The 25,438-nt window shown below is 59.1% G+C and overlaps 1 protein-coding gene across 10 annotated transcripts in view; it reads right to left on the reverse strand.

The window, feature by feature from the left end:
* LDB3 (LIM domain binding 3) overlaps nt 1–24,073 on the reverse strand; it is a 61,093-nt gene extending 37,020 nt beyond the window's left edge. For 4 of the 10 annotated variants that reach the window (XM_087862970.1, XM_087862968.1, XM_087862971.1 and 1 more), the window contains exons 1-7: nt 23,722–23,878; nt 23,515–23,630; nt 13,715–13,866; nt 13,097–13,172; nt 11,365–11,732; nt 1,355–1,524; nt 830–866 (exon numbers count right to left, since the gene is read on the reverse strand). In XM_087862970.1, the coding sequence (XP_087719096.1) occupies nt 830–866; nt 1,355–1,524; nt 11,365–11,732; nt 13,097–13,172; nt 13,715–13,866; nt 23,515–23,607 (896 nt within the window). In that variant the 5' untranslated portion in view covers nt 23,608–23,630; nt 23,722–23,878. The other 6 variants (XM_045783361.2, XM_045783359.2, XM_045783362.2 and 3 more) reach the window with 3 other exon arrangements.
* Nucleotides 24,074–25,438: the final 1,365 nt, after the last annotated feature.

Consider the following 25,438-nt stretch of genomic DNA (forward strand, 5'->3'; position numbering starts at 1 on the left):
CTTGGACCCACGTAACAGAGCACCTCTGAGCCCCAGGCCCTTCCAGGGAGGCTGCCACAGGATGCGCTGGCCCAAGGCAGACACCCCCAGGAAGAGCGTGTACAACGTTTGCCGCCGGAAGTGTAAACACAATCATACAGGGCCCCATGCCTCACCATGGAAGACCCTAGCAGGTTCCAGTGGGTTCCAGGGCAGTGTGCCCCCCTCGTGCCCAGGTCCACGAGCACCTGGCAGGATCCAGGTGGGAGGTTAGTGGCTACGGCCCCAGGCCTGCCACTGTTGGGGGGACCACACCCTGAGACACCGAGCCTAGCAGCAGCTATTGTGCTTTGAGCAATTTATGGAAATAACACCCCAGTGTAGGTCTGGACAGGTAAATCCCAAGGTCAGGTGCTCATGCTCAGCACAGCCCTCCGCATGCCTGCTTCCCAGTGCCCAGCCTCCAGACTCACAGGGGACGGGCCCTGAGATGAGTACGCAGGCAAGGCAGCCGGCCCAGTGCCCTCACAGGGAGAGATGCCCTCATTCTCAACAGCCCAGCGAAGGCCAAAGCAGCCCTGCCCCCTGCCCAGGGACAGAGCCAGGAGAGCCCAGAATCCTTATTCCTGCAGCCTGGGCCCAGGGGATAGAGACTCAGCTCCAGGCACCCACCTCAGTGACCTGGGACGAAGGCCCCAAGCCAGCATCTGCTGGAGCCCTTCAGGGGCCAGGAGCTTCCCAATACATAAACTTGAGAGGTTCCTTCCATGATTCATGTGACCTAGGAGCTGCCTGGGGAGGGACTGGGTTAGGAGGGACAAGGCCACAGAGCCTGAGTCCAGGCACTTACCTTGACCTTCGCAAAGCTTCTTCATCAGGGTCTTGCACTGTGGGTAGAAAATTGATGATCAGGAGGGATGGCAAGGAACATAGGAGTCCCTACCAATGACTGAGCAGTGATTGCTCCCAGCTGGTGAACCGTGGCGGGGAAGGCTGTGTGCTTGGCAGAGGGCAGGGAGAGAAGGGGAACCCAAAGGAAATGGTGCGATTGGGAGGGACTGGTCTGAGGTGTGGCCTGGTAGGTCCTCTTATCCCAGCTCTGGGCCGTCATTTTGCCTGCAAGCCACATGGCACGTGGGCTGCCCCCCACCCCCGCTGGAGTCAGGGAGCTGGGCAGAGGGCCAATGTCATTCGGCAGCCTGCCCCAAGGGGCCCAGAGGGGCTCAGCCGGCCGCTAGCTATCTGTCAAGACCAGCTCATCTTCAAGGGCAGGGGCTTGACTCCCTGGCTTCTGTGAGCCTTAGGATTGTGGCATAGGGCCCTCGTGGTCCCTCCGCATCTCCCCTGCCTGCCCCCCGCCCCCAGCCTCACTTACTGTATTCTGTCCCGGTCATCTGGGCCAGGATGCGGAAGGAGCGAGACTGCAGGTTGGAGGAGCGGCGGGCCCACTCGTCAGCCTCGTCTTCCGGCTTGTTCTGGTTCTTAATCACGGCCTGGTACACGGGGGAGGCGCTGTCCACGGTAAGGTCTTTGATAGGAAGGCTCCTGCGGGGCAGAGAGAAGCCGTGAGTGAGGGGTCCTGTCCTCCTGCGCTCCCCCCACGGCTCATCCGCTTGCACCGCCACGCCCCGCACACTGGTTGGTGGCCCCTACTTGTCTCAACCCACCATACCCTCCACCCGCTGCCATCCAAAAGCCCGCAACAAGGGCCTGGCCTGGGTCCTCAGTGCTCAGGGTGGCCACAGCGAGACAGCGATTCTTCTCAGACCCCTCCTGCCAAGCCCACACCCCATCCTGGGCTGACTCCACACACAGACCTGAAAACCCATCCCCATCCCAGCTGCCCCCCCCAGGGGGGAGGGCTGGATCTCTTTTAAGGAAAGAAGAGGAAGAATAGGTCTTTTGAAATAATTTCAACCTGTCTGAGCAGCTCCTGAGTATGGGGCTGGGTGACGACAGGCCATTTAGGGGACTCAGAGGCTTCTTCGGGGTCAGTCCTTTGTCCTCCTCACACTGTTGGATCCAAACAGGGAGCCACCAGTGCCAGGCCTGCCCCAGAAGAGGACTGGGGGCTCCCGTTCAGCAAACACGGGCAGGTGTGGTGGGGAGGTGATGTGAGAAACAAGGTGACCAGGCTGATGGACTGGCATTGCCCACAGATGGTGGTGGGTGGGCGGTTGGGCTGGGGGAGTTGGGAGTAGAGCTCCAGGGAAGGTCATTAGTCCTCTGCTCCAGGGCAGCACGGCCTTTGGAGGGGGGACCTGGTGACCTTCCCTTAGATTCCCAGGGTCTGGCACATAGCAGGTGCTCAAAGCTTACTTAAATGAATGAATCCTAGATCATAGCCAGAAGGGACCCCAGAATCTCTTTGGCCCAGGGCCTCCCAGCCTGAATCAGACTGTAGGGCATCTTATGGATGCCCACCTACCCTGGCCAGCGAGAGCTGGAGGGTCCTGGCTGTCCAGCCCACTCTCCTGGGAATTAGGGTGGACTTGGGTCAAGTTCACAGCAATGACGGCCTGCCTCCTCACCCTATGGACCAGTGGCCCAGCCCTCTCCTCTTACAGATGCTGGAACTGAGGTCCAGAGAGGCTGGCTCCAGGTGACAGCATGTAAGGGCCCTGTTGGGTCAGAGCCCAGGCGTCCTGGTTCCCACCCCACTGTCCTTTCCATCAAACTCTCTGCAGCAAAAACGGCCGAGAGAGGCCACTTCTGCCCATTGGGGCCTTGCACATCCCAGATGCTCCACGCCCGTAGACACGGCCCAGCCCAGGCACCACTCTGTCCAGCCTCGCCTTGCCTGCTGCCCCTCCCCTTGTACGGCTGCCTCTACCTGCCCTCCCCAGTGCCTGCATCTTCTAGCCTCTCTGCAAGGAGCTGGAAGGAAGCACTGGCCTACTTTCTCAGGATTGGGAGCCTCTCAAGATTGGTCCCCTGCGTCTGGCTCAGAGTGGGCTCTAAGAGCAGAGGTGGAGAAAGGTGACAAAAGGTGACCAAGACTGCATGGAGCTGCCCTACTTCCCTGAAGGCTCTGCCCTGCCCCCAGAGAGCTACAGCTACTGGCAGCCTCAAATCAGATGGGGAAGACCAGCAGATCCCTCCGGGGTCCAGCAGGGGGGAGGCTGGGGCTGCCCAGAGAGCAGAGCAGAGTGCGATCTCACTGCGATAGGCCAGGCCATTTCTGGCATAGGGAGGAGGAGAGGCAGGGTCTCCTGCCTTTGAGTGAGAGGTGCAAAGGAAAGACACAAGCAGGACTCCTCGGTCTGCTAGAAGGGAAGGAGGAAGTGTGGATCGTGCCATGGGAGAGGGAAGGTGTAGACCCAAGCCCAGGCCCTGCCCTAGAGCCTGCCTACACAGCTTTGTGGTCCAGAAAGTGGATGGAAGGTGCTTGCTGCCATTTCTCTATCATGGCCCTTGAGGCACTCCCCTGTTCCTTCCACAGCTCCAAGGGCTCAAGAAAGCTCCCAGGAGTGAGTCTCTTGGGATTCACGTTGTCGGCCTCACTTCCCACAGTGCTGTGCAGACCCTGCAGGGATTTGTGTTGCTGCTGCAACAGACACTGAGAGTCAGATGGACTTCCTGTTCCTTTTGAGAGTCTGGGGCTCAGGGAGAATATGCACAGAGAAAGGATGGAACAGGGTCTATAGTCCCGGGACCCTGGATCCAAGTTACTCTGGAGCCACTCCCACGATGGTCTCCATGCCACCAAAACCATTCCACAGTCACCACAACATCAAGGTCCCCTCTGGACCCTTATCCCACTGTCCACTGCCCCCAAATCTGACTCATCTTTCGCCTCCTATGGGTGGTACTAGCAGGTACTGGCTCTTCGAGATCCATCTCCCATGGGGTCCTAGGGAATGGCCTCCAAGAGGCCCCCTCATCGCCCTCTTCCCTGAATAATGGCCCAGCGTGGATTCCAACATTCGGCTCTATGCTGTCCTAGAGCAGATGGGAAAGGCTGCGGGGAGCCGCCGCAAAGCACAGCACAGAGACTCACTCCCAGCCTTGGGTGCAGGGGAAGCAGTGTGATGTCATTACTCTGATTTCCGCGTCCATAGTGACGAAAGCACTTGCCTGTAGGGGCTGCTGAGCAGAGCACATGTCGTTTGGCAGTGAGGTGGGTGTGAGGAAGAACATGGACAGAACTACTGTCCTCAGACATTTCCCACCAAACCCACATGCCATCCCTCAACCAGACAGACGATCACGACGCGGAACAGACACTGTGGGGTCTACTTACGCCAGCGGCGATGCCCTGCCAAGCAGAAGAAAGCCCAGCAGTGAGTGCGTGTCCATCAGGGGATGGCAGAGGGGCCGCGCACACACAAGGGAGCAGGGTTAGGGTCAGAAGTGAGTTACGGGAGTGGGGTGAATAAAGGAGGAAGAGAAAGAGACAAAAAGAAACCTGTCAGTGAGGAAGGAATCATGAACATTCACAGCAGAAATGGAGCACCTCACGGCACAGGGGGCGGTTCCTACCCCCTAGCACCGCGGTCGCGTCAGCCCAGCAGGGCGAAGTTAGAAGGCAAGGGAAAGCATGTTGCTTCCCAGGCACATGGGGAAGGGAGAGGGAAGGGAGGGGAGGGGATAGGAGGAAGGTGCGAGAGGTACTCTGAGAAGCTTACTTAAGGTCAACGATGCGTCACATTAAAAAAAATAATAATAATGGTAAAACCAAATGATGGTAGTCTTTTTCCAAGGTGCAGAATACATAAAGTTAGTGAAGAGCAGTTCTTCCATTATTTTCCACTGAACTTCCCTTTGGCGACGTTACCACTCTTAAGAGCACACCAAGGACACACGTGGCAAACAAATGTTAACAGGAAATCCCTGTTAGCTTTTTGGCTTAGCCAGGCAGCCTTGTTTTTCTGGGTACACATGAGCTAATGGTTGTGTTTTTAAACTTGCATGGTCCTATTTTCTGCTTTGAACGGTGGGATTAAATAAATCAACGCTGTCCGGAGTTCTACAAAGAGCTACAGCTCTGAACCTGGTGGGTTTGAGACTCAGGGCTCCAGGGCAAGCAACCTCTGCCCCCTGGTGGCCCAAAGGAAGCACTGCGAGCCAAAGAGGAGAGCTGGGAAGTCCACACAGCATTCTGTCCTTTGGCCCCTGGAGCCGGCCCCTTGAAAACTGCAGCTAAATCATGGCCACAAGGGCTGGGTTCTGCAAAGCCCAAACACGATCGGAGATATCTGGGACTTTTTAACCCCTTTATCCATCTTAAAAATCTGTTTTTCCTAGCTTCAGAAAAAAATACAACCATCATTTTAAGATTTCTTGAGTTGCTTGAGACACTGACTCAGGGATAAGATGTTGCCCAAAGAGACAATCAGTCAATTCTGAAAGCCAATAACAATGATATTCTCAAGTAGAAAACAATAAGAGTGTGTTTGTAAGAGAGACAGGCAGACAGACAGACAGACAGGGAGGCAGAAAGACAGAGAGAGAGACACAGTGATAGAAAGAGACAGAGACAGAGAGACACATACAGAAAGAGATACAGAGAGAGAGAGAGAGAGAGACTAAGACAGAGAAAGAAAGAGGGAGTGAGGTCCCTGTTACCGTTTGCACTATTAGCCGTTTTTTCCACAAATGATTTTCAACCAACTCCTTCCCTATTGAACACTCAAGTTCTTCAACCATTGCTAACAGGCAAATTTCAGGAACCAAGGATGTCCTAAATCCCACTGCCCTAAGACTGGGCTTCCCTGGAGCAAACAGGAAGAGGGGGCGCCGAGTCCTGGGTGCTTCCCAGGCTCTGCAGTGGGCTGACTACCACCAGCACCTAGGATGGTTGGTCCAGAGACCCCTTCCCAAACAAGAAACCTAGTCACACGTTTGAATTGCTCTCGTCATTGTTCAAGCAGCAACTTCCCCCCAAAGAATGGCTTAGTTTGTGAGAAGACTGGTTTATCCAGAATGTGACCCAGGATTCCAGAAGTCTCTTTCTAAACCGACCCCCCTGTGAAGGCCGGGAAAATGTAGAAGCTGTGAGAAGCACTTGGAGCAACCACCATATTCTTCGATTCTCGACCCTTTTCCTAAAGCTGACCGTGAGACTGATTCTGAAGAAAGAATACGGTGTTCTGGAAGGCCCTGGCAAAGGCTGGCTCCCCTCCAACGGCCACGCCCCTAGAGGCCCAAGGCGAGGGAGGAAAGCTGGTCGGTTCCAATGCCTAAAGTCTCTGATGGCACCCAGTGGCCTGGTGCCCTTGGCCTCCACTGGTGAGGAGGCCCAGCCAGTGGCAGAGGCGGTGACCGATGAGCGACAGCGGAGGAGGGGAGGCGCTTACCCACTGAAGTCACTGCCCTGAGCCTGGGCCTGCCCAGCAATGGCGTCCATGATGGCGTCCTGGGAGTACATGCTGATGGGTGTGTTGTACTGCGCATGGATGATGGTGGCCTTGCCGCCCAGCCCCTTCACCTCGATGGGCTTGTGGGTGGACAGGGCAGAGTCCTTCAGGGCGCTGGGGTTGAACCGTTCCTGATAGTCAGCGCTGGGGGAGGGCAGCAGGGGGAGAAGAGGAGAAAGAAGAAGGGAGGCGGAAGGAGAAAAGGCAACAGGTGGTGTTACACAGGGGGTCAAGGTGAGGGTTGGTGGTGGAGAGACCTCCCAAGGCCTGATCCCAGGTAGGTTCCCCAAGTCCCCTGAACTGTGGACAGCTGGGTCTGGCAGAGAAAATCCTCAGCACCCTCTCCAGCCAAAGCCCTTCACAGCAGGTTTCTCTTGCCCAAGCTGGCCATCCCAGATCCCGGGAAGCCTTGGCTCAGCTGAGCTACATCTCAGGGTCAGCAGGGGGCGCCAGGCATTGAAAGCTCTCTCACCACACCAGCAAGGAAGCAGAGACAAAGAGGGGTGGGTGGGGGGTCGGGGACGGGAGCTGGGCCACGCGTGAGAGGCAGCGGCAGCCCAAGCAGGGTCCAGAATGGGCCAAAGGCAAAAAGCAGCCCCGCTGGGCACCCATGGGGATTCTGAGCAAGGTTCCTCCACGAAGGGGCTCCTCCTGCTGGCCACGCCCCCGGTGGCCCGGGGCTCTGCTCCTCCAGAGGCTTCAGGACAAGTGTTTCTTCCTCGGGGCAGGACTCAGGCTGCTCAGTCCCCCTCAAGTCCAACTGGCTGTGCAGCCACCAGCCTCTGCCATCGGGGCTTTCCCCTCCAACAGATGAGCGCGCTCCCGGACAAAGAAGGTCAGGCACAGCCCTTCTGAGCAGTCCCGCCAGGACAGAAGTGTCTTCGGGCTCACGTGGAACCCAGCACCAGCCGGCACACACTCCACCCACCGCCCCCTCTCCCCCCAGAGCCAGCCTGCTGGTCTTAAGCAGCCGCAGCAGGAAAGGGGGAAGGGAAAGGGCACATCAGACAGGGCCCTGGCACCCCTCCCCAATGCCTCCCCTCCGTACTTGCAGCTCCACACACATGCAGGCTCGCTCAGAGACACGAATGCACCCCCATTCACCCATGCACACGCACATACACATGCTGACACAGGCGCACGCTGTCCGGACGGACAGACACATGGACGCGTGCTGGGATATGCACTCAAGCGCACACACATGCTTTCCTTTGATACTAACTTGGCCGGAGAGTTGGCTACCACCTGGGGAGGAGAGAAAGAGCAAAGAAGACAGGGCTATCAGAGGGAGGTCCTGCCAGGGGCTCTGAGTGCCAGGCCCATCCTCAGAATGGCCCTCGTGGAGGCCGCCTCAGCCCTGACTGGCAGCGGGGGAGGAGAGGGCCGAGGAGACGGGGCAGAGCTCAGAGTCAGGGTCACGGCCTCTGAGTTTGGGTCAGAGGTGCCGACAGCAGTCTTTCCCTTTCAGTAGGTCCACAGTCCCTGAAGCTGAGCCTAGAATAAGGGTTTTCTAGTCCATCTTCACAGGCACTCACATACCATGTATGCGAATCCGCCACATACAGCCTGGCTGGAGACCCCAAGAGAGGCAGAGGGAGAGGGAAACGGGACCCGCTCTGGCTGCTATGGGCAGAGGCAAGGCTGTCGGTGCCTCCTAGCCAGTCAGCAGCTCTGGACTTCCCCTTGTTTAATGGGGCCCGGCTCTGGGAGTTCTGCTCCGTGAGCAGGACTGGCCGTGGTGCTGGGGTATACAGTGGGGTTACCCACAGCCTGCAGGATGTACTCTCCCTCCCGGGGTGGGGGGCAGGAAGCCCTGGCCACTCCTTCTGGGGCACAGGGATGCAGTCCCCAATGACTGCCCCTAAAGGCCCTGTGGACAGTCAGTGAGGCAGGATGGAAGAAGGCGGAGGCTCAGGAGAAGTACTGGGTCCAAGGCATATTGCAGGAAAGGCCCCAGCCAAGGCAGCCCAGCTCGGACATGAGAGGGACGCCGCCCTTGCTTTTGTCTAGAGCAGCCTCCCGGAGCATTCTCCGTGGGGGGAGGCATCGCCTGCACTACGTTTCCTTACATGCAAATCCCGTGCAGGGCAGACCCTGGCAGCACCAATGGCACTGTCAGAAACCTGAGGGAAAAGAGTACAGAAGGTGGCATCCCTGCCCCCAAGCCCTGCCACCATCCCAGATCGGACCACTCCAGGCTCTGGCTGGGAGAGCCTGGGCCCTAACTAGCCTGACCCTGGTCATCCCTTGACCAGGACTACGGGGAGCCAGGCCAAAGCCAGGCCCTACCCTGTCTCGGAGCTGATAAAATTCCCTCTGTCCTCTAGGCTCAAATAGCTCCAAGTGGAGCTATATTAAGAAAGATCTTCCACCCCTTCTCCATTTCTGGCCAGTGCTGACAGCTGCAGGGTCAGCTCTCGCCTTGACCAGCCCAGTGCCTCTACACAGGGCAGTATTGGCCTGGGGCGGGGGGCGGGGGGGCTGCCTCTGCCCTTCCCTGTCCCGGGCACCCGGCAGCCAGCACCTTCTTTGGCATTGTCCTGCTCCCTGCTTAGCTTCCGCCTGAAGACTTGGAGGCTGTGCAGCCCACAGCGGATAGCTCAGGGAGGAGCCAGCGCCCAAGTCACAGGGAGCATAAGTCGAAGATGTAAGACCCAGCCATGGGCCCTTGCACCGAGTGGCCTGAGGGCCACTGCCCAGCACTGCCAGCTCACGGAGGGTGAGAGGGGGCTGCAGGGATGCTCTGGCCTGCTGACCTTGCACCCTGTTTGTTCTCTCCAAGCCTCCCAAGGGGATTCAAGCTGCCAAGGGATCACATCGTAAGCTGCCCAGAGAGGAGGGGAAGGAGCTTCCTTTTGGAGCCAGACAGGACAGAGTTCAAATCCTGACCCTGCATCTTCCTAGTGTTGTGACTCCGGGCAGTTCCCCACCAGTCTCAGCCTTAGTCCCTCATTCACAAAATCGAGATGGTGGTGCCCACCACACAGACGGGTTGTGCACACTAAACAGAATCCTTCGTGTAAAGGCCTTGGCAAGACTTTGCAATGGACGGGATGTGGGCATTAGCATTTACCAACCCTGTTGCCTTCCAGCACTTACACACTTAGCAAAGGTGGTAGTCTCAGCCTGTCAGAGGCTGCCTGGACTAGCCCAGGTCAGAGGCTCCCCCTGCCAGCCAGCATCACCTGGGGACCACAGCATCAGCCTTCACGGTGGATGAAAGGAGATGCACGCCTTCCCCCTGCCTGTCTACCCTTGGAGAAACTGTTGGACCCTGTTGCTCTGAGTGTCAAGTAACAAGTTAACACTTCCTGCAGCAGCGGGAAGGTGCCACTGGAGTCATGGGAAGCTGGGGTGGGACTGGCCCTTGACTTTCCTGGGCCGGTTGTTAGGTCCCTGTCACATGTAGGGAGGAGTCAGGCTGACCTGGGTACCAGTCCTGTCTGCCACTCATTAGCTGTGTGTGACCTCAAGCAAATCACCCACTCTGGGCTTCTCCTTCCCAGCTAGAAAATGGGGGAAATGATGCTCACCTCTGAAGTTGCTGAGAGTTGCAGTTAAATAAAGCATGTAGTCCGTTAGCTGGCCCCAAGTGTAGACGGAGGGCTCACAAGGGGAGATATTAGCGTCACTGCAGGTGGGCCTCGTGGAGGCCCCAGTCTCTCAGAGGCTGACTTCCCTGCCAGGGGCCACTTCCAGAGAGCTTTGGAAAGAGCTACCAGCCCATCCAAGGCAGAAGGAGGCCATTTCTGCTGGGTCATTCCTTGAGTTTTCTGGCAGAAGCACCCCGCTGGAAAAAGCCCAGGGGTTTATAGCTCCACCACCCTGGCCCAAGGAAGCCGGGGTCCGGGAGCTCAGGCTGTGGGGTGCCCAAGGCCAGCTTCACTCAGAACCCCAGAAAGAGCTGAGGGATATGGGGAAGCTGGGGGAGCCGTGAACTGGCGGGGCACAGGTTCCTTCTGTAGCAGGGGCACGGGAAGGGCGTGGGCGTGGGCCCGACTAACCCAGGCGACGATTCTGACTCCTGCACGCATCTGCGGTGTGACCTCAGGTAGCGCACAGCAAGTGTGCGGGAACAGGGCTCAGTGCTCTGAGTAATCCTCCCAGGGATCCCGACACATGGACAGGCTCACACCCGTGTACAGAGGAGGAGCCCTGAACCCCTAACTGCTGGGCCGTGTTGCCTTGACTCAGCCTGCCAGCCTAGAGCTCACGAAGGTAACTGTACGGACCGCATGGGAGAAGTTAGAATAAGAAACAAGCAGGAAGGGCGTAGAAGCTAGTATGTGCTCTGCTTGGGGGCTCCCTCCCCTCAGCCCCTCCACGATGCCCACCGTGGCTGTAGTTTCTTTTAGCTCCTGTGTTTGCCGAGTCCCACCAGCTGGAGCTGGGGAGGGGGGGCACGCTACCGTTCTCCTGCGCAGCCTCTTTCTCCTCAGGGTCCTGCCTCCTTGCCTCATCCTATCAAGGGTCAGTCCTACAAGCCCACAACACGCACCCCACTGCTAAATCTTTCTGCACCCAGCTCAGGCGCCCCCTCCTGCAGGCAGCCTTCCCAGACCGCTCCCAGCCCCAAAGAATTTACCTTCCCACCTCTCTAATTCTTCCCTGCTCCTGCCTCAGGGCTCCTGGAGGGGACCAGCCTGACCCTTGCCCCAGAGAACCTGGAGGCAGCAGGCTTCCTCTTGCCCTGGGGGGCGGGCCGGTGTGAAGTGTCTCTTGCATTCAGACCTCACTTAGCCACTTAGCAGCGGGACAGCTGGACCTCCACTAAACCTTCTCTGAGCCTCAGTATCCCCTCTGCTGGCTCCAACACGTCACCCCAGGTTGTGCAAAGCAATGACACGTCTGGCTCCTGGCAAAAATACCAGCTCGGTCATTACTTGCATCGCTTTTAGCTTGTGCCACCACGTGGGCCCACTGAGGCCAGCTCCTCCTCGCTCCGACCGCCTGGCCAGGCCCCTGTGAGCACTGAGGACCCCGGTGGCCCCGGACCACCAGCGGAGAGCTGCGCACCGTTACCTACCCTCCTGGGAGTCCGGCACCTGAGGCCTTCCCTCGGAGGCTCATGTGATACATCTGAGCCATCTCCCGCAGGGTCTCTGCCGAGTACAGGCCAATGGGGTTGTTATACTGCCTCGGCTGGCTCGAGCCCTGCGGGACTTTCGGGCTCAGTGAGTCCAGGGCTCCCTCCAGGCTGGTCTTGGCCCCCGGGCTGCCCCGTGGAGGGCCGGGGTCAGAGGCCTCCGTGTGTGAGGAGAAGACGGAGGTCTGGGAGAAGGAGGAGCTAAAGGTCTGCCTGAGCTCCGGGGTGCCCGGGGTGCCCAGGCTGGCCCTCGCCTCAGGGTTGGGGCTGAGCGCTGCCAGGCTGCCGTTCGTGTCCCGGGCGGGGTCCTGGCACAGGGCAGCGCCATGCAGGGGAGAGAGAAGAGAGCAGTTAGAGGCCACACATGTCCCACTGCTTCCACACGGACCGGAAACAGAGGCGTTAGCGCGAGCGCCCAGGAGCCCGCCACCCCGAGGCCTACCGCGCAGCTCGGGAGGGGACACAGCGGGCGCCTGGAACAGAAGGGATTTGTCGAGGAAGGGAGGGAGCACACACCCCTGGCCCTGAGGCTCTCACATCCACCTGGACCAAGTGCAAGCCCCACGCAGAAAGCAAAGCCAGCCTGCCTGCGGGGCTGCAAGAAAGGGGGCATGGGTCTCAGGGAGTTGGAGGGAGCCCCCTCCATCCTGTATCTGCTTCCCGTTCCTCTGAGGGGAAGCCCCTGCTGGGCACAGCCCGGCCTCTTGCTCTACTGACCCCATACTGAGATGCCCCCCCGTGCCCAGTCAGAGGGCCCCCCGGGCTGGCGGCGGTCAGGCAGAGTAGAGGTACAAGAGGGAGAACTGGAGCACTGTGGGGGCTGACGTTTGGTTCCCACAGTCCACCTGTGCAACTTCTCCCAAGCAGCCCTCTGTCCCCTTCCCCCATCTGTCACCCACCCCAAGTCCCTGTCGGCCTCTTCCTGTCCCCTGCCTGTGGCCCACTCTGCCTCACTGGACAGGCAGAGATCGGTATGAGGTCATGCAGGGAGGGGTGGGGAGTAGGCCCTTGCAGGAGGGGTGGGGCAGGCCTCCCCTTTGGGCCCACATAGTTGAGCTGCTTTGAGGGAGCTGGGAAGGGGCGGGTGGCGGGCACAGTGGTGAGGTGTGCCTGCCTTGTGCCTGCTGCCTGGCTCCCAGCGGCACTTCTGAGTGGGCCGATGGGGCGCTCAGTTGGGAGGGGCAGCGGAAACCAGGGGGAGAGAGCCTATGTCGGAGGATAAACTCGGAGGGCCAGTAGGCTCCCTCCATGCCTGGGGTGCTTGCTCAAACCGGGGCCTCCGGCTCTCATGCCCCAGTCACCACCCCCCGGCACCCTCAGGAGAATGAGGGTCAGAGCCTTCCAGACCCTTGTCCCCACCTAGCTGGGAGGGCGATCGCGCTCCTGAAAACACCACTGCCTAGGCTCGTTTCCCATCAGCCCGGCCACGAGGCCCAGGGTGCTGGCTAGCACCCAGGCAGGCACCCCACACTCGGTATTTCATGGGGGCTTGCACGCCTCTTCCTGGGGGCCTGCCCCACCTCCCTCACGGTCAGCCACAACAGGGGCAGGGGTAGGGCAGGGCGGATCCCACCACCCTGCCCTGGGTGGGCCAACCAAGGGTGGGGCAGGCAGACCAGGGGCTGCACCACAGGCACCACGGCTGAGTGGAGCTGCTACGGTCCGCACCTACCTTCTGGTGGGGGATCACCGGCAGAGGGGACTGGACCGGGGGCGCTGTTGTGGAGATGGGGATGGGGCGCTTCGACCTGGAAGAAACCAGAAAGGGGACCAAGTGAAGACAATTGCCACTAGGACTGGAAGCTCCGGCCCGGGCAGGGCTGGTGACAGAAGAGAATCAGACAGCTGGGGAGCCAGGTCACTGGGTGACAGCTTTGGGCCCACTGTCCACCCCATGGACTGGGTGACTCCAGGAAGGCACTGGGCCTGACCAGGATGAGGAAGTCATGGCCCTTGGGCACTCTGCACCCATGGGCCTCTGTTAGGTCCTTGGGAGGCTGTCTGAGGCAAAGAGGAGGCAGGGAAGACCCTGCTTTTCAGGCCCGACTGCCCACACACTGGCAGTACACCGAGACCACCCCCACCCCCGAGCCTCATCTGTAAAGTGAGGTACAGACATGCCAGGTGCTTGACGGCTTGGCCCTGTCCTTCTTCTGGTCCAGAGGAACTCGTTACTTTCCTGTGTGATCCTGTGGCACAGCCTGGACCCCATGACCCCCGCCGGACACCCTCTCCTGGGCCCTCGATGCCCACGCCCCTCAGCCCCCTGCTCTGGAGAGCTCCCACCTACTTCTGCAGCGTGAGACTCAGGTTGTAGCTGGCAGACTTGATCTTGTTCTGGGCCTCCAGATGGGTCATGGTGTCTGTGTTGACTCCGTCGATGGCCACCACGAGGTCACCCTGGCTGAGCTGCGACTGGGCGGCCTTGCTCCCCGGTGTGATCTGAGAGGATGGCAGATGGGGGGTGAGCAAACTAAAGGTGGACCCGAGGATGGGCCGGTCTCGAGGAGGAGTCACCTGGAATCATCCAGTAGAGGCCTGCCCTTTCCTCTTTCATTCACTATGGGCAGTACCCGCTGCTCACCGAGCCTGATGCCTCCACTTGGCACACAGTCACCCCTTTGCCTAGTGTCCTGTGTCTGAATGCGACCGAGAGACCAGCTCTGGCTGGGGGAATGTGGGTGGAAGCAATGCCCGCCACTTCCAGGCCTGCCCCTAGCCACATCCTTGCCATCCTGCACTCTTGCTGCCTGTCAGCTGACTGGATGCAGAGGACCCAGAAGAGGACAGCTGAGCCACCAACAGAGGGACATGAATCCTCGAGTCACTGCTTGGGGTAGCGATGATTAAGAAGTGCTGCATCAGATGGTGCGTGAGTGAGGAAATAAGCTTCTGTTACGCTAAGCCATTGAGATTTGGGGGCTGTTTGTTACACCAGTTAGCCTATTATAATGCCTGCATCCCGAAAACCCATGGGGCACTTTGCAGACTCCAGGAGGGAGGGTCTATGTACGAGCCAAGATTCAGCACCACCCCAGAGACTCTGCCCGGCGAGCAGGCAGGACACGTGCACCCTCATAGAAGCCTCCCAGTGCAAGTGCCTAGTGCTACCACGGCAGGTAGGCTGAGGGCCAGGGAAGCCCTCCACCCAGCCTGGGGAAGCAAGGTCAGCTGGGACACGGGGCAGGGCTCAGCACTCCGTGGCTGGCTTCATATTTCCAGAAGGGGAGGTGCAGGTGTGGGGACCAGGTCCCAAATCCTGAACACTAATGACACCACAGCATGTTAGAGTCTGGGGACCCCACAGAGAATGCTATAGACGCAGCACATCAAGAATGTCCCCGCAATGTCAGGAAGGCCGCACTCCCAGGGACGCTACAAGCAATGTCAGGATGGCTCAGACCCACTCCCAATGACGTCATGCACAATGCCAAATTCTGCAGGCCCGGCCCTCCGTAAGGGCATGCTGAATGCAGTAGTAGCCTCCCCACCGCCCCACCCCCGCCTGCAGGGGTGTCACTTGAAATGCAAAATTCTGGAGGGCCTAGGTGGTATCATCTATTGTAGCTTGATGGCTGGCCCCTAGTGACATCACATGGAATGTGATGAAGCTCCACTTCTGAAGATGGCTCATGGAATGTCATGGAGACTGGCTTTACCACCCCCATGTCACCACATGAAATACCATACCCTACCCCCTACGGATAACACAAAGAATGACTTTATGACTTGACCCCCATGACATCATGTGGAAGGCCCCCTGTGACATTATGTAGAATGCCAAACAGGCCTCGCCCCCAGTGACATCACAGGAAAGAGGAGCCTCTGGGAGCCACCCCCCACCAACTTGTAACTGGAGGACGTCCCTTGGCTTTTCTTCCCCAGCATGCCCACCAGCCAGCTTTCCTGGCTTCTTTGGGCACACCCCAGTCACCTTCCTGTCTACACCCTAGGGACAAGGCTGGCTTCTAATGCTGGCAGAAGCCGTTTTCTGGCCCTGGCCTGGGGGACCATCCTAGAAGGAGTCCAAAGAGGACCTAGGGAAAGTCCCCTACCCTGGGTGCCAGGCCTGGGTGAGCCTCTGGCCAGGTCCTAAGCTCCCAGACATGGATGGAAGCCTCCTGCCCCGCCCTTCACGAAGAATCTTCATCCAAACCAGGGCCACCTACAGTCACCAGCCTCTAGTCCCTAGTGGGCTCTACAGGCCAGGCCACGAACCACATATGCTAACCCACAGACAGCAGCAAGAGCAGGCGAGCCCTCGCATGGAAGTGCCCTGTTAGCCCCAGGGACTGTGCTACTGTCACCAACACAGAGTAGCCTCCCCTCACGCGTGAATCCGCTGAGCCATGGTAGGGACAGTAGAAAAACCACCCCCTTGACTGCCAGGAAGCCAAAGTCCAGACTGCTTTCCTGGCTCCTACAGGGGTATCTTAGAATTACTTGGGCTGGGGCGCCGGGGTGGCTCAGAGGGTTGAGCATCTGCCTTCGGCTCAAGGCACGATCTCAGAGTCCTAAGATCGAGCCCCATGTCAGGCTCCCCATTCTCCTTTTGCCCCTCCCCCTGCTCATGCTCATGCTCTCTCTCTCACAAATAAATAAATAACATCTTTAAAAAAAAAAAAAGGACTACTTGGGCCTTCTCAAAATACACATCCCTTATCCCCAAATTCATGGCCGCAGGGAGCCTCTGCTAATGACAGGAGTGTTGTTTCCTTTGATTTTAAGGGGTTGAACAAAGGGTAAAAAACAACAGAGAAAAACAACACACTTTCTGGGCTGAGAGGGGACTCCTGAGGGCGAGCTGAGCTGCCCAGCTGGGCCTGTCTGCAGAAAATTGGCTTTCCCTGCACCTTCTGGCTTCACATTCAGGCCTGTGCTATCCCTGACATTTTATCATGCACATTTTCAACACAGAGAAAGCAGAAAGAATTCTATAGTGGGCAACCCCACACCCACCCCTGAGCTTCTACCTTTGCGTTCGTTCAGCTTGCCATGTCACATGCCCAGCCCCCTCCCCGTATGGCAATCCGGCTTCGTTTGAAAGCATTTCAGAGAAAGTAGCGGATACAGTATGCTTCCATTCAGGGTAAACTGTGCAATGCCTCTGCTGTCCTAGTGGACCGCCCACAGGGCTCCCCCATAGCAGGACACCCCCACACCAGAGCTCCCATACAGAACACCCACACCAGGGCTCCCCATACCAGGGCTCCCCCAGATGCTTCTCACCATCTACAGAGAGCAGTAACAAGCTCCTAGGTATGGCAACCACAGACCCCAGACAGAAGGGCGGGCCTCATGCTTGCAGAGGCGAGGCCTGCCAGGCAGGACTAGAGCTGTATCCAGAAGATCATAGATGTCAGTGTGAGCAAGGACACCAGAATGACATCCAAGAGCTGCTGGGGCCAGATCAGCTGGGGCAAGCGTAGGACTATCTGGAATGCCCTCCCTTTGGAGCTGCCCTAGGGATACCTGCCTCCCTCAAGCATGGGCTAACACCATACGTTCCTATTGGGTCTTCTGCCTTCCCCTTGCCTGGCCTTGCCTGGCTCCCCCTCATCCTCAGGTACAGACTGGGGTGATCCCAGTTCCCTGGGAAATGCTCAGCCTCCCCGGGGCCTGGTCAGTAGCCGAGCTCCCCCAGGGGAATGCCGAGCTAGCTCCTGCCTGCCGTGGTGCCTCTCTCCCTGCACCTGCGTCTGGTCATTAGGGCTCAGCTGGCCTGGTTTCAGCTGCCCTGAGCAGGGCCCATGACCCCTGGGGCTAGGGGTGGGGGGCTGGAGGGTGCTGTAATTCTCTTCTAGATGGGCACTCTTCTGGCTCTGCCCAGGTCTCCTGAGAGGAGGCAGGGACCCTAAGGAGGTCGCCCCTGCTTGGTCCAAGGGCCATCAGATCCCCACCCCCTTCTCAGGAGCAGCCTGCCCTGCAGAAGGGTGGGGCCACCCTGGGACCCTTGCCCGAAGCCCAGGGCTCATGAAGAGTGCAGTCCAGGCACGGTATACCCATGTGTCTGTTGCCTGGCTCTCTGCCTCTCTCTCTGCGTTCCTTGTCCCACAAAGGACCCAAAGCCACTAAATCCTTGGCGGATTTTTTCCTTTGGTCTTTCTATCCTCTTTTGAGCATTTGAAAACCTCTTCACAAAGACTGTTTCATTCTCACTTCACTTTTCAATCTTCTCCAATCACCAGCCACCTCTCAACCCAGAGCCCAGTGGTGGGCAGAGCTCCAGGAGCACAAGCTCCTCAGGAGAGACTTCAGGTGTTTGGGGGCCAAGATCACCACCAGGCTCACAGGAACCCTTCCTCCTTGTTGGGCCGTGGTTGACGGCACCTGAGAGGGGACACAGGGCAAGCTGGTGCCAGGGAGCAGCTGTGGCCCCTGCAGCCGTGGGTGCCTTGTGTGGAGGCAATAAAGCGAAGAGCATAGACTTTGGTCGGAGCCAGACCTGAGGGTACAGGGCAGCCTCCACACCCTCTGTGTGAAGATAGCGGCAATGTCTTTCCCCCACGATTGCTGGAAGGATTACATGTTTAAATAGGTTATTCCGTAAGGAGGTGCAGAGCTGAGAAAGCTTCAGGGAAGCTCCCAAGAGCGGAGGCACAGGGGCTGGCCCGCAGACCCTGCCCCCGGGAGTGGAGGCTAGGCAGCTGCATCCCCGACTCCACAGGGAAACAAGATCTGGAGCTGGCAGAGACAGGGGTGTGAGAGGTCAGCCCCAAATGACCAGTCCCAAGCCAGCCTGCTGTCCCTAGAGGGGACTGAGCATCAGCTGGAAGAGACAGGAGTTCTGTCCAGGGTCCCAGGGAAGCAAGGCACTGGCCAGGGCCTAGGCGCATGTAGGCTCCTATCTCCCCAGCTCCCTGGCAGCAGAGGGGGTAGCTGGGCTCTGCAAAAGTTCCCAGCCATCACTCTCAGTGCTCAAAACCAGCCAGGCCCCTGCCTTGTTTCCCCTCTAGAGCTGCCAGTGTAGGTGTGGCAGGGGCTGGGGGGGCAAGGATAGGTAGTGGATGCTGTGACCCGTGCCACTTCCAGCATCTCCTCCCAGCCCGCCCAGGCTGACCACCCCAGCAGACTTCCCAGGGAGCCCTAAGTGCACTTAACATTATGTGATTAAATTACCATCCTGCCATGCTCTGCTCCCTTCCCATCTGGCCTCCCCTGGGGCCTTGCTCCATCCCTCATCCTTTCACTGGAACCTTCTGTCTCCCCACGGCCCCACTCCCCAACCCCACCCTGGCTGATAAACAAGCCAAAGTCTTGTCTCTGCTCAGAAAGCCTCTCTTGCACAGAGGATTTTTAATTTTCTATGATGCGATATTACGGATCTAGGCCATTCTACATTGGCCCAAACCCATAGAACGAACAAGAAACACCAACAGTGAACCCAGATATAAACTACAGACTCTGGGTGATAACGCGGTGCCCATACAGGTTTATCGTTTAGAGCAAATATGTCACTTGATAACGGGGGAGGCTCTGCGTGTGCGGGGCAAGGTGCATATGGGAACACTCTGTACCTTCCACTCAGTGTTGCTGTGCCCATAAAACTGCTCTTAAAAAATTAAGTCTTTTTTTAAAAAAAAAGGCTCTCCCTGCCTTAGCTGCTCCAACTGGCTCTCATCACGTCTCCCTCTCATTTCTCTCCCCTGCAGGCTTCTCCAAGAATGACCGGCACCTCCTGCCGCCTCTGACTGCCTCCCATCCCTCTCACACCCAGCCCTCACCACTTCACACCAGTGACCTCCCTGTGCCCAAAACCAGGGGTCACCGATCCTCTCTCTTGCTGACCACACCCTTCCCTGGCCTTCTGAGTCTCTCTCTTCTCCTCTTATCCCACAGTTCCATGTCCTGGCTGTCAGCGGCAGAATGCTCCCCTGGGCACGTCACTCCCAGTGGGCCCCAGACAACACTGGGGCCTGGCAAAGTCCACTTCGTGCCTCGTAGGGTGGTTCCTGGGTAGGGGTGTTTCCTGGCTCCAAAGAGGTGGAGAAGCTGTGTTTGAGAATGGGAGGGCCTTGAGTTGGGGGGGGCTTGGCAATCATGGCCAGTCCCTGCATGATGGGGGACCGTGCAGAGAGGGCTGGAGACTCAGGGGACGGGGGCAAACTCCCAGGTGGGAAGGCTGCCCCAGCGGGGCCTAGCAGACATTACTTGGGAAGCCAGCCTTCCTCATACCTGCTGCTGTCCCACAGCAGCTTTAGCCTGAGGAGACCTGGGGGTTACCCATGAAGTTGCCTTGTCCTGTGCCCCGGCCCAAGGCCTCCAAGGGTCTGCTCCTCAGGGCCCAGACAGTCTCCTGCCCACTCCCTTCAGGGCCCTCATGGAGTCAGGGACAGCCCTGAGCACCTGGGAGGGAAGCAGGCAGGGACTGGGCCTGGCCTAGGGACCTCCAAGAACGCAATCCCCAGCCGGGGGCCTCCGTCCAGTTATCTTCCCCAGTCGTTCGTCTGGGAAGGCCCGGACCGGCCTCACAGCAGCCTCCGGAGGCTTGCCTGACCTTCAGTGTGGCTATAAACAGCTCAGCCTGTCAGCACTGCTAGGCGCTGCCCAAGAAACAGAACTAAGGCCTCAAAATTCCAGGAATGACCGGCACAGTTCACCCAGAATAGTCTCGGCCTGTCCCCCTCCCCCTCCCCCTCCCAGGGGACCCTCCGTCCTCTGTGTCCCCACTGTAGCTAGGATATCTGACAAATACTGGAACAAAAAACAGCAAAGAAGCAAAGGCTTCTGGGCGGGTGCCCCAGAAGAGCCTGCAAGGCCCGATGAATAAGACCTTAAGGGACAGAGGCCTTGGAGCAGAGAGACAGGCATCCCCCATCCGCCCCCCCCCCCCCAGCAACCCCATCCTCACCACCACCTCAGCAGAACAACAGCATTTCCCCATGCATGTTAGAAAGCACTCACATGTGCACACTCCCATTTCACAGATGAGACAACCAGGCTGAGCAGGGGAACGGTCTTTTCTAAGGCAACACAACTGTGAGCAGCAGAGCCAGACAAAAGCGCTCACTTCTTTCATAAAGTCAAGGGCTGCAGCGTGCACCAAGCACAAGGCCCCAGACCTGGCCCCAGCCTCTGACCTAGCTCGGACGGGGCAGGCTGGGCCTTTGGAGCCACTCCTTCTCGGCTGCTCCCACCCCTCCCCCACTTCCTGGAGAATTGACTAGGGCTGGGGGTGGGGGCAGTGAGGGGGGAGCTCATGTTGCAGGCCCAGCCGCACCTGTCCAGGATAAATGAAGGCATTTCCCCTCCACCCTCCCATTCTCCCTCCTGAGCCCACTTCTCTGTGGGTCATGGCCAAGACCCACTGAAAGGAGGCCGAGGGGGGCTGCTACTGCCCCAGGGTTGATTCTGGTGGGGCGGGGCGGGGGGGGGGTGCTGGGTGGGGTGGGGACTGGAGCTACCACCCAGCCTGAGGGCGGCAGCCTTCTTACAGGAGGAGTGGCAGCCTGAGTCTACAGCTGACAGGCCCCATTCGGTCCTCTTCTCCTAATCCCTAGCTCAAGGGCAGAGGGGCAGGCCAGGGAGTTAGGGGTTACTGAGGTCACCAGAGCTCCTGAGCAAGTCTGAGCCTCAGCTTGCCTGGCGCTGAAGTGAGATGGTAATCCCAGCCCTGCCCGGCCGACCACCTCTCTCAGGATTGCAGTAAAGGTGCCCAGGGGCGTCAGCCCTGCTGAGACTGAGCAGGCCCTGTCTTTGCTACCCCCACCCCTACCCCCCACCCCCCCCAACCCCCGTGCAATTTGCCTCCACTGCCCTGTTGCAAAGGCTCAGCCCAGGACGCTGGAGCAGCCACTGGCCCTACATCCCGTGAGGGAGAGGTTCCTGGTGCAGAAGGGTCTTGGGAGCCCCAGTAGGAAATACCACAGCCCTGGTGGGGGTGTCCTGGGCCCTGCCTGGCCAGTAGCCTTGAGCTGGGGGATGCCCCAGCCCAGGGCATCAGTGGCCCTCCAGAGAAGTTTGTCAAGAGGTTCTAAGCCCTGGGGAGGACGGAGCGCCCAGCCCAGCTTGTTCCATGGCCTTGATGATTAGGGGCACGCCTCCGAAGGGAGCTGAGACGTGTTATACCTATCCCCCGATGCCCTGCCTGAGCCGTGGATTCTATTTATAAAGGTGGCCCCTAGTCATTGGCTCCATTACATCCCAATACACCCTTTCCCTGCAGTGGGGACATTCTTCCTGCTGTCTAGCTTAAGGCCTCTGTGCTGCAATATAAGCCCTGGGCTGGCCGAGGCCAGGTGGCGCATAGATCCCGGGTGAGGTCATTGGCTATCCTGGGTGCCCCTGAGCCAGGGGGCTCATTTCCACCCGCTGGGGCAGGGAGCACCAGCATGAGGCCTTGAGGACTGTAGGGCTGGGGGAGATATGGGCTCAGTCCCAGGCATGGGAGGCCTATGGACCCATGACAGTGAGGGCAGACAGCCCTGTAAACCACGCTGGTGGGGAGCTCTGCAGGGTCCTGGGGCAAGGGGCCGTGTCCACTGGGGCTCAAATGCCCACACAGCACCACATCATCAGGCAGGGCGTGCAAGTCTCTGGGCGTCCTCCTAGTGCGGCCCGCTGTGGTGTCCGGGACGGTGGGTCTGGAGGTGTGCAGACTCAGGTTAGATGAGCCAGACCTCCAGGGGGATGGAGAACATGGCCCTCTCCCTGGACTAGAGCCCGGCCAGTGACCCCCTCCCCACCCCCGCTGGGGGGTCGTGGCCTCTACGGCTGTTGTGAAGCTCCTATGGCACCCCTGAGTGGGGCTTCTCCTCCTTGGGGTCCCCCCAGTGCCCACATCAGGTTCCCCAACCGGAACTGCTCCTCCACGGGGGCATTGGCTCCCTGTCCCCTCTGCCAAGCACTTCCAGGCCTTCCCTGGCTGCCCACCTGAGAGCCTCCTTGCCCAGCCCCATCCCCACCCCCAGGCCTACGGCAGATCTCTGCTGCCCTGAAGAAGAAACTGCCTCCCTGGCCCATCCATCACCCGCCAGTGACAGCCTAGAGCCTCAGGCTGCCCCTCGTGCCCACAGCAGCAGGGCAGGGCGTTCAGCCCCAGGCCGACCCCAACAGGCAGGGCTTGTCTTTGCCCTCCCACACCTCACAGTCCACCCTGAGCTGCAGGGTCTTCATCCCAACTCTGCCAGACTTGCTGGGGGGTCGCTCGACAAGTGTTACCTCAGTGCCTACCATGTTCTAGACACCGCGCTGGGTGCTAGAGACACGGCAGTGGTTAAGACAAAGCTTCCTCTCAAGCGGGCCTAGCTAATCACCTCTCTGGGCTTGAGTGTTTCTGGCTGGGCAATGGAGCCACTCAGACAATCTCCAGTGATCTGTGACACCGCCAGCAGGCTGTTCCCTGATCATAGACACTGCAGAACATATGGGCCATTTCCCCAGGTGAGCGTGGGGAATGAGATGTCAGACAGGCAGAGCAGCTATGGCTGGATGGGCAGGGGCTTGGCCAGGTGAGTGAGGAAGCGGGTAGGAGATCCCCAGCAGGCCCTGGAAAGGGGGCGGTAGTGGAGGTGAGACTGTTACCTTGGGCCTGGGATGGAGTGGGGGCTGGAGCCCAGTTACCTGCCCTGCGCAGCCCAGCCCTGAGCCCTGACAGCAGGGCAGCTGAAGTCATCAGTCTGTCCACCCGTCTACCTGCCAGCCTGTCACCTGCCCTCTCCATGCACGGAGTGCTCTCTCCCCAAAGCCGCTGCCCACTTCCATGGAGATGTTCCAGGCTCGGGGGCACCCTGGGCTCACCCCACCCCAGGGAAGGGCTTAAGAAGGCTCTAACTATACTCTGTCCACCTGCCTGCCTACCCAGCAAACTTGGCATTTCCTTCTTGGCTCAAAACACCCACCGCTTGCCCATGTTTCACACTCACGGCAGGTTGGCGAGCTCAGGCGGACAACATCTACGGCCGAAACCAGGGGTCTGTGGCCGGCAGTATCCAGTGGGAGCCAGTCCCAGCCCCCAGACTGGGGATGGGGCATGCTCTGCTTTCCAAGAGCCTCAGGGAGGACAGCGGAGGGATGGAGGGATGCACACACCCTCCCCTGAGGGTGCCCCACCCCTGCGGGTGCCAGGCTGTGCGGGCAGAGCGCACTCACCCGGGAGATAGTGAGCGGCATGTTGAAGTCCTTGCCCCCCTGGAGACGGAAGCCCCAGGGCCCGGGCCCGGTCAGGGTCACGCTGTAAGACATGCTTGTGCTGACAGCGGCAGCCTCTGTGGATGAGAGAAAAGAGGGGTGAGAGGGCCCTCAGGCACCCACCTCCCCAGCCTATACCTGGACCCCTACCCCGACCCCCAGCCTTGCCTGCTCCGTCCCTTGCTGTCTGGCCAGCCCGTGTGGAGCTCCTGAGAGGCTCCTAAGAATAGCTGGGAACGAATGCCATCGACACTGATATCTGCCCTCTGCTGCGCCCATAAATGGACTGTAACCCTACACTCCGCCCGCCCGCAGCCTCCCACCGTGACTCACACGGCTAATATTGCCCCTGGGGAGGGGTGTCCAGCACCCAGCACCCCCCAGGGGGCAGGATAGGGGACTGGCCAGATTAGTGATAATGCTCTCTCCTCCTTGCTCTCCTCTCCTTGCTCCCTCTGCCCTTCGGAAAGTCCAGATGTGTGCTCTCTCTGCCCTGCTCAACCCCCACCCCTTTGCCCAGAAGCCTGTGGCTGAGCTCCTTCGGGCAGGGGCTTTGCAATTTGCTGTCTTCCTGCCCTGTGCTCCCTGGTGAGAACTCTGAGGTTGTAGCTCACCCGGCAGGAAGCCTGGGACCAAGCCGAGCCTCCAGCTGCCCTGGACAGAGCTTCTGCTCAGGAGGCTAGCAGTTGGGCAAGGGCTGTCCAGCTGTAAAAACGGTCATAATAATAGCAGGAGCTCTGGTCATGGCCAAGCTCAGCTCCGGGTCCCTCATGCCATTATCCCCTCAGACCCTGAGAGGCTGCCACCTCAACCTGTAGCAACCAGGGCTCAGAGAAGTTAAGTGACTTCTCCAAGGTCACACAGGGAGTGGACCCAGGCCACACTGGAGCACCTGAATGGTGCTCATTCCTATTGGACTTGTGCCAGATAATGGGTTCCCAGTGACGCAGGCACTTTCCATTGCCCAGACCAGGCATGGGAGTGAAGGGCACAGGGTCCTGGCCTAGGGTCTGAAAGCAGGTCTGAGGCAGGCCTGCACCTTCCAGACCCTCTAGGGGCCCGTAGGTTATTCCTGGTTCTCCTGTCTCATTTGTGCCCTGGAAAACTTGACAGCAGCATGGAAAGCTCCAGCTGCCAATGTTGCATGCCAGGTCCCCATGCCCTTTGCACTGGAATGGCAGGGGGCAGGGAAGAGGGGAGGAGATGCCATTTGCTCAGCTGCTGGGACATGGGGCCAGAAGGCATAAGGACGGGGAAGTGCGTGCAGTGTGTTCAGCTCATAACCCAGAGACAGTGTGTTCTGCGTGGGGGCCTGGGGGCCTAGGCCCCTCAGGACTCCAGCCAGTGTGGCCTGTGGGCCAAGATACCTCCAGAAGCCCTTCCTCAGAAGAAACCTTGGGCCCCATGTGGTCTGGAGACAATTCGAGGCCATCCTGGCTCTGGCTGGAGAAACTGAGGCTCAAGGAAGGTGAAGGTGGCTGGGCTGGCTGCTCTTTGGCCCTCCAGGAAGGCTCTAGCCTAAGCTGGGCCCTGAGGACTCAGTGCAGGCCTGGGTATGAGTAATTTCCCAGCCACCAGCACCCCACCCGATGCCCTGGGCCTGGCCCATACAACATGAGAGCTAGGAGTCCCCACATCACAGGGCCATTTGGTAAATTGCCCAAGTTCACAAAAATATCAAGTGGAAGAAGTCAAGGGGGGACCTGTATTCTCTCACCCACTGTACCACTTCTTCTGCTGTGTATCATACAGCCCAGTCTGTCGCCCGCTACCCAGGCCTGGCCCAGAAAGCCAGCCACTCATGGCCAGCACCCCACCCTCCCCCATACCAGCCCCTGCCCTGCCCCCAGGCCCCATCCCAGCCCTCCCCACCTCCAGTTTTCCC

This window comes from Ursus americanus, chromosome 6 (assembly GCF_024610735.1).
Source record: "Ursus americanus isolate L20-20 chromosome 6, mUrsAme1.1.p, whole genome shotgun sequence".
NCBI classification, from domain to species: domain Eukaryota; kingdom Metazoa; phylum Chordata; class Mammalia; order Carnivora; family Ursidae; genus Ursus; species Ursus americanus.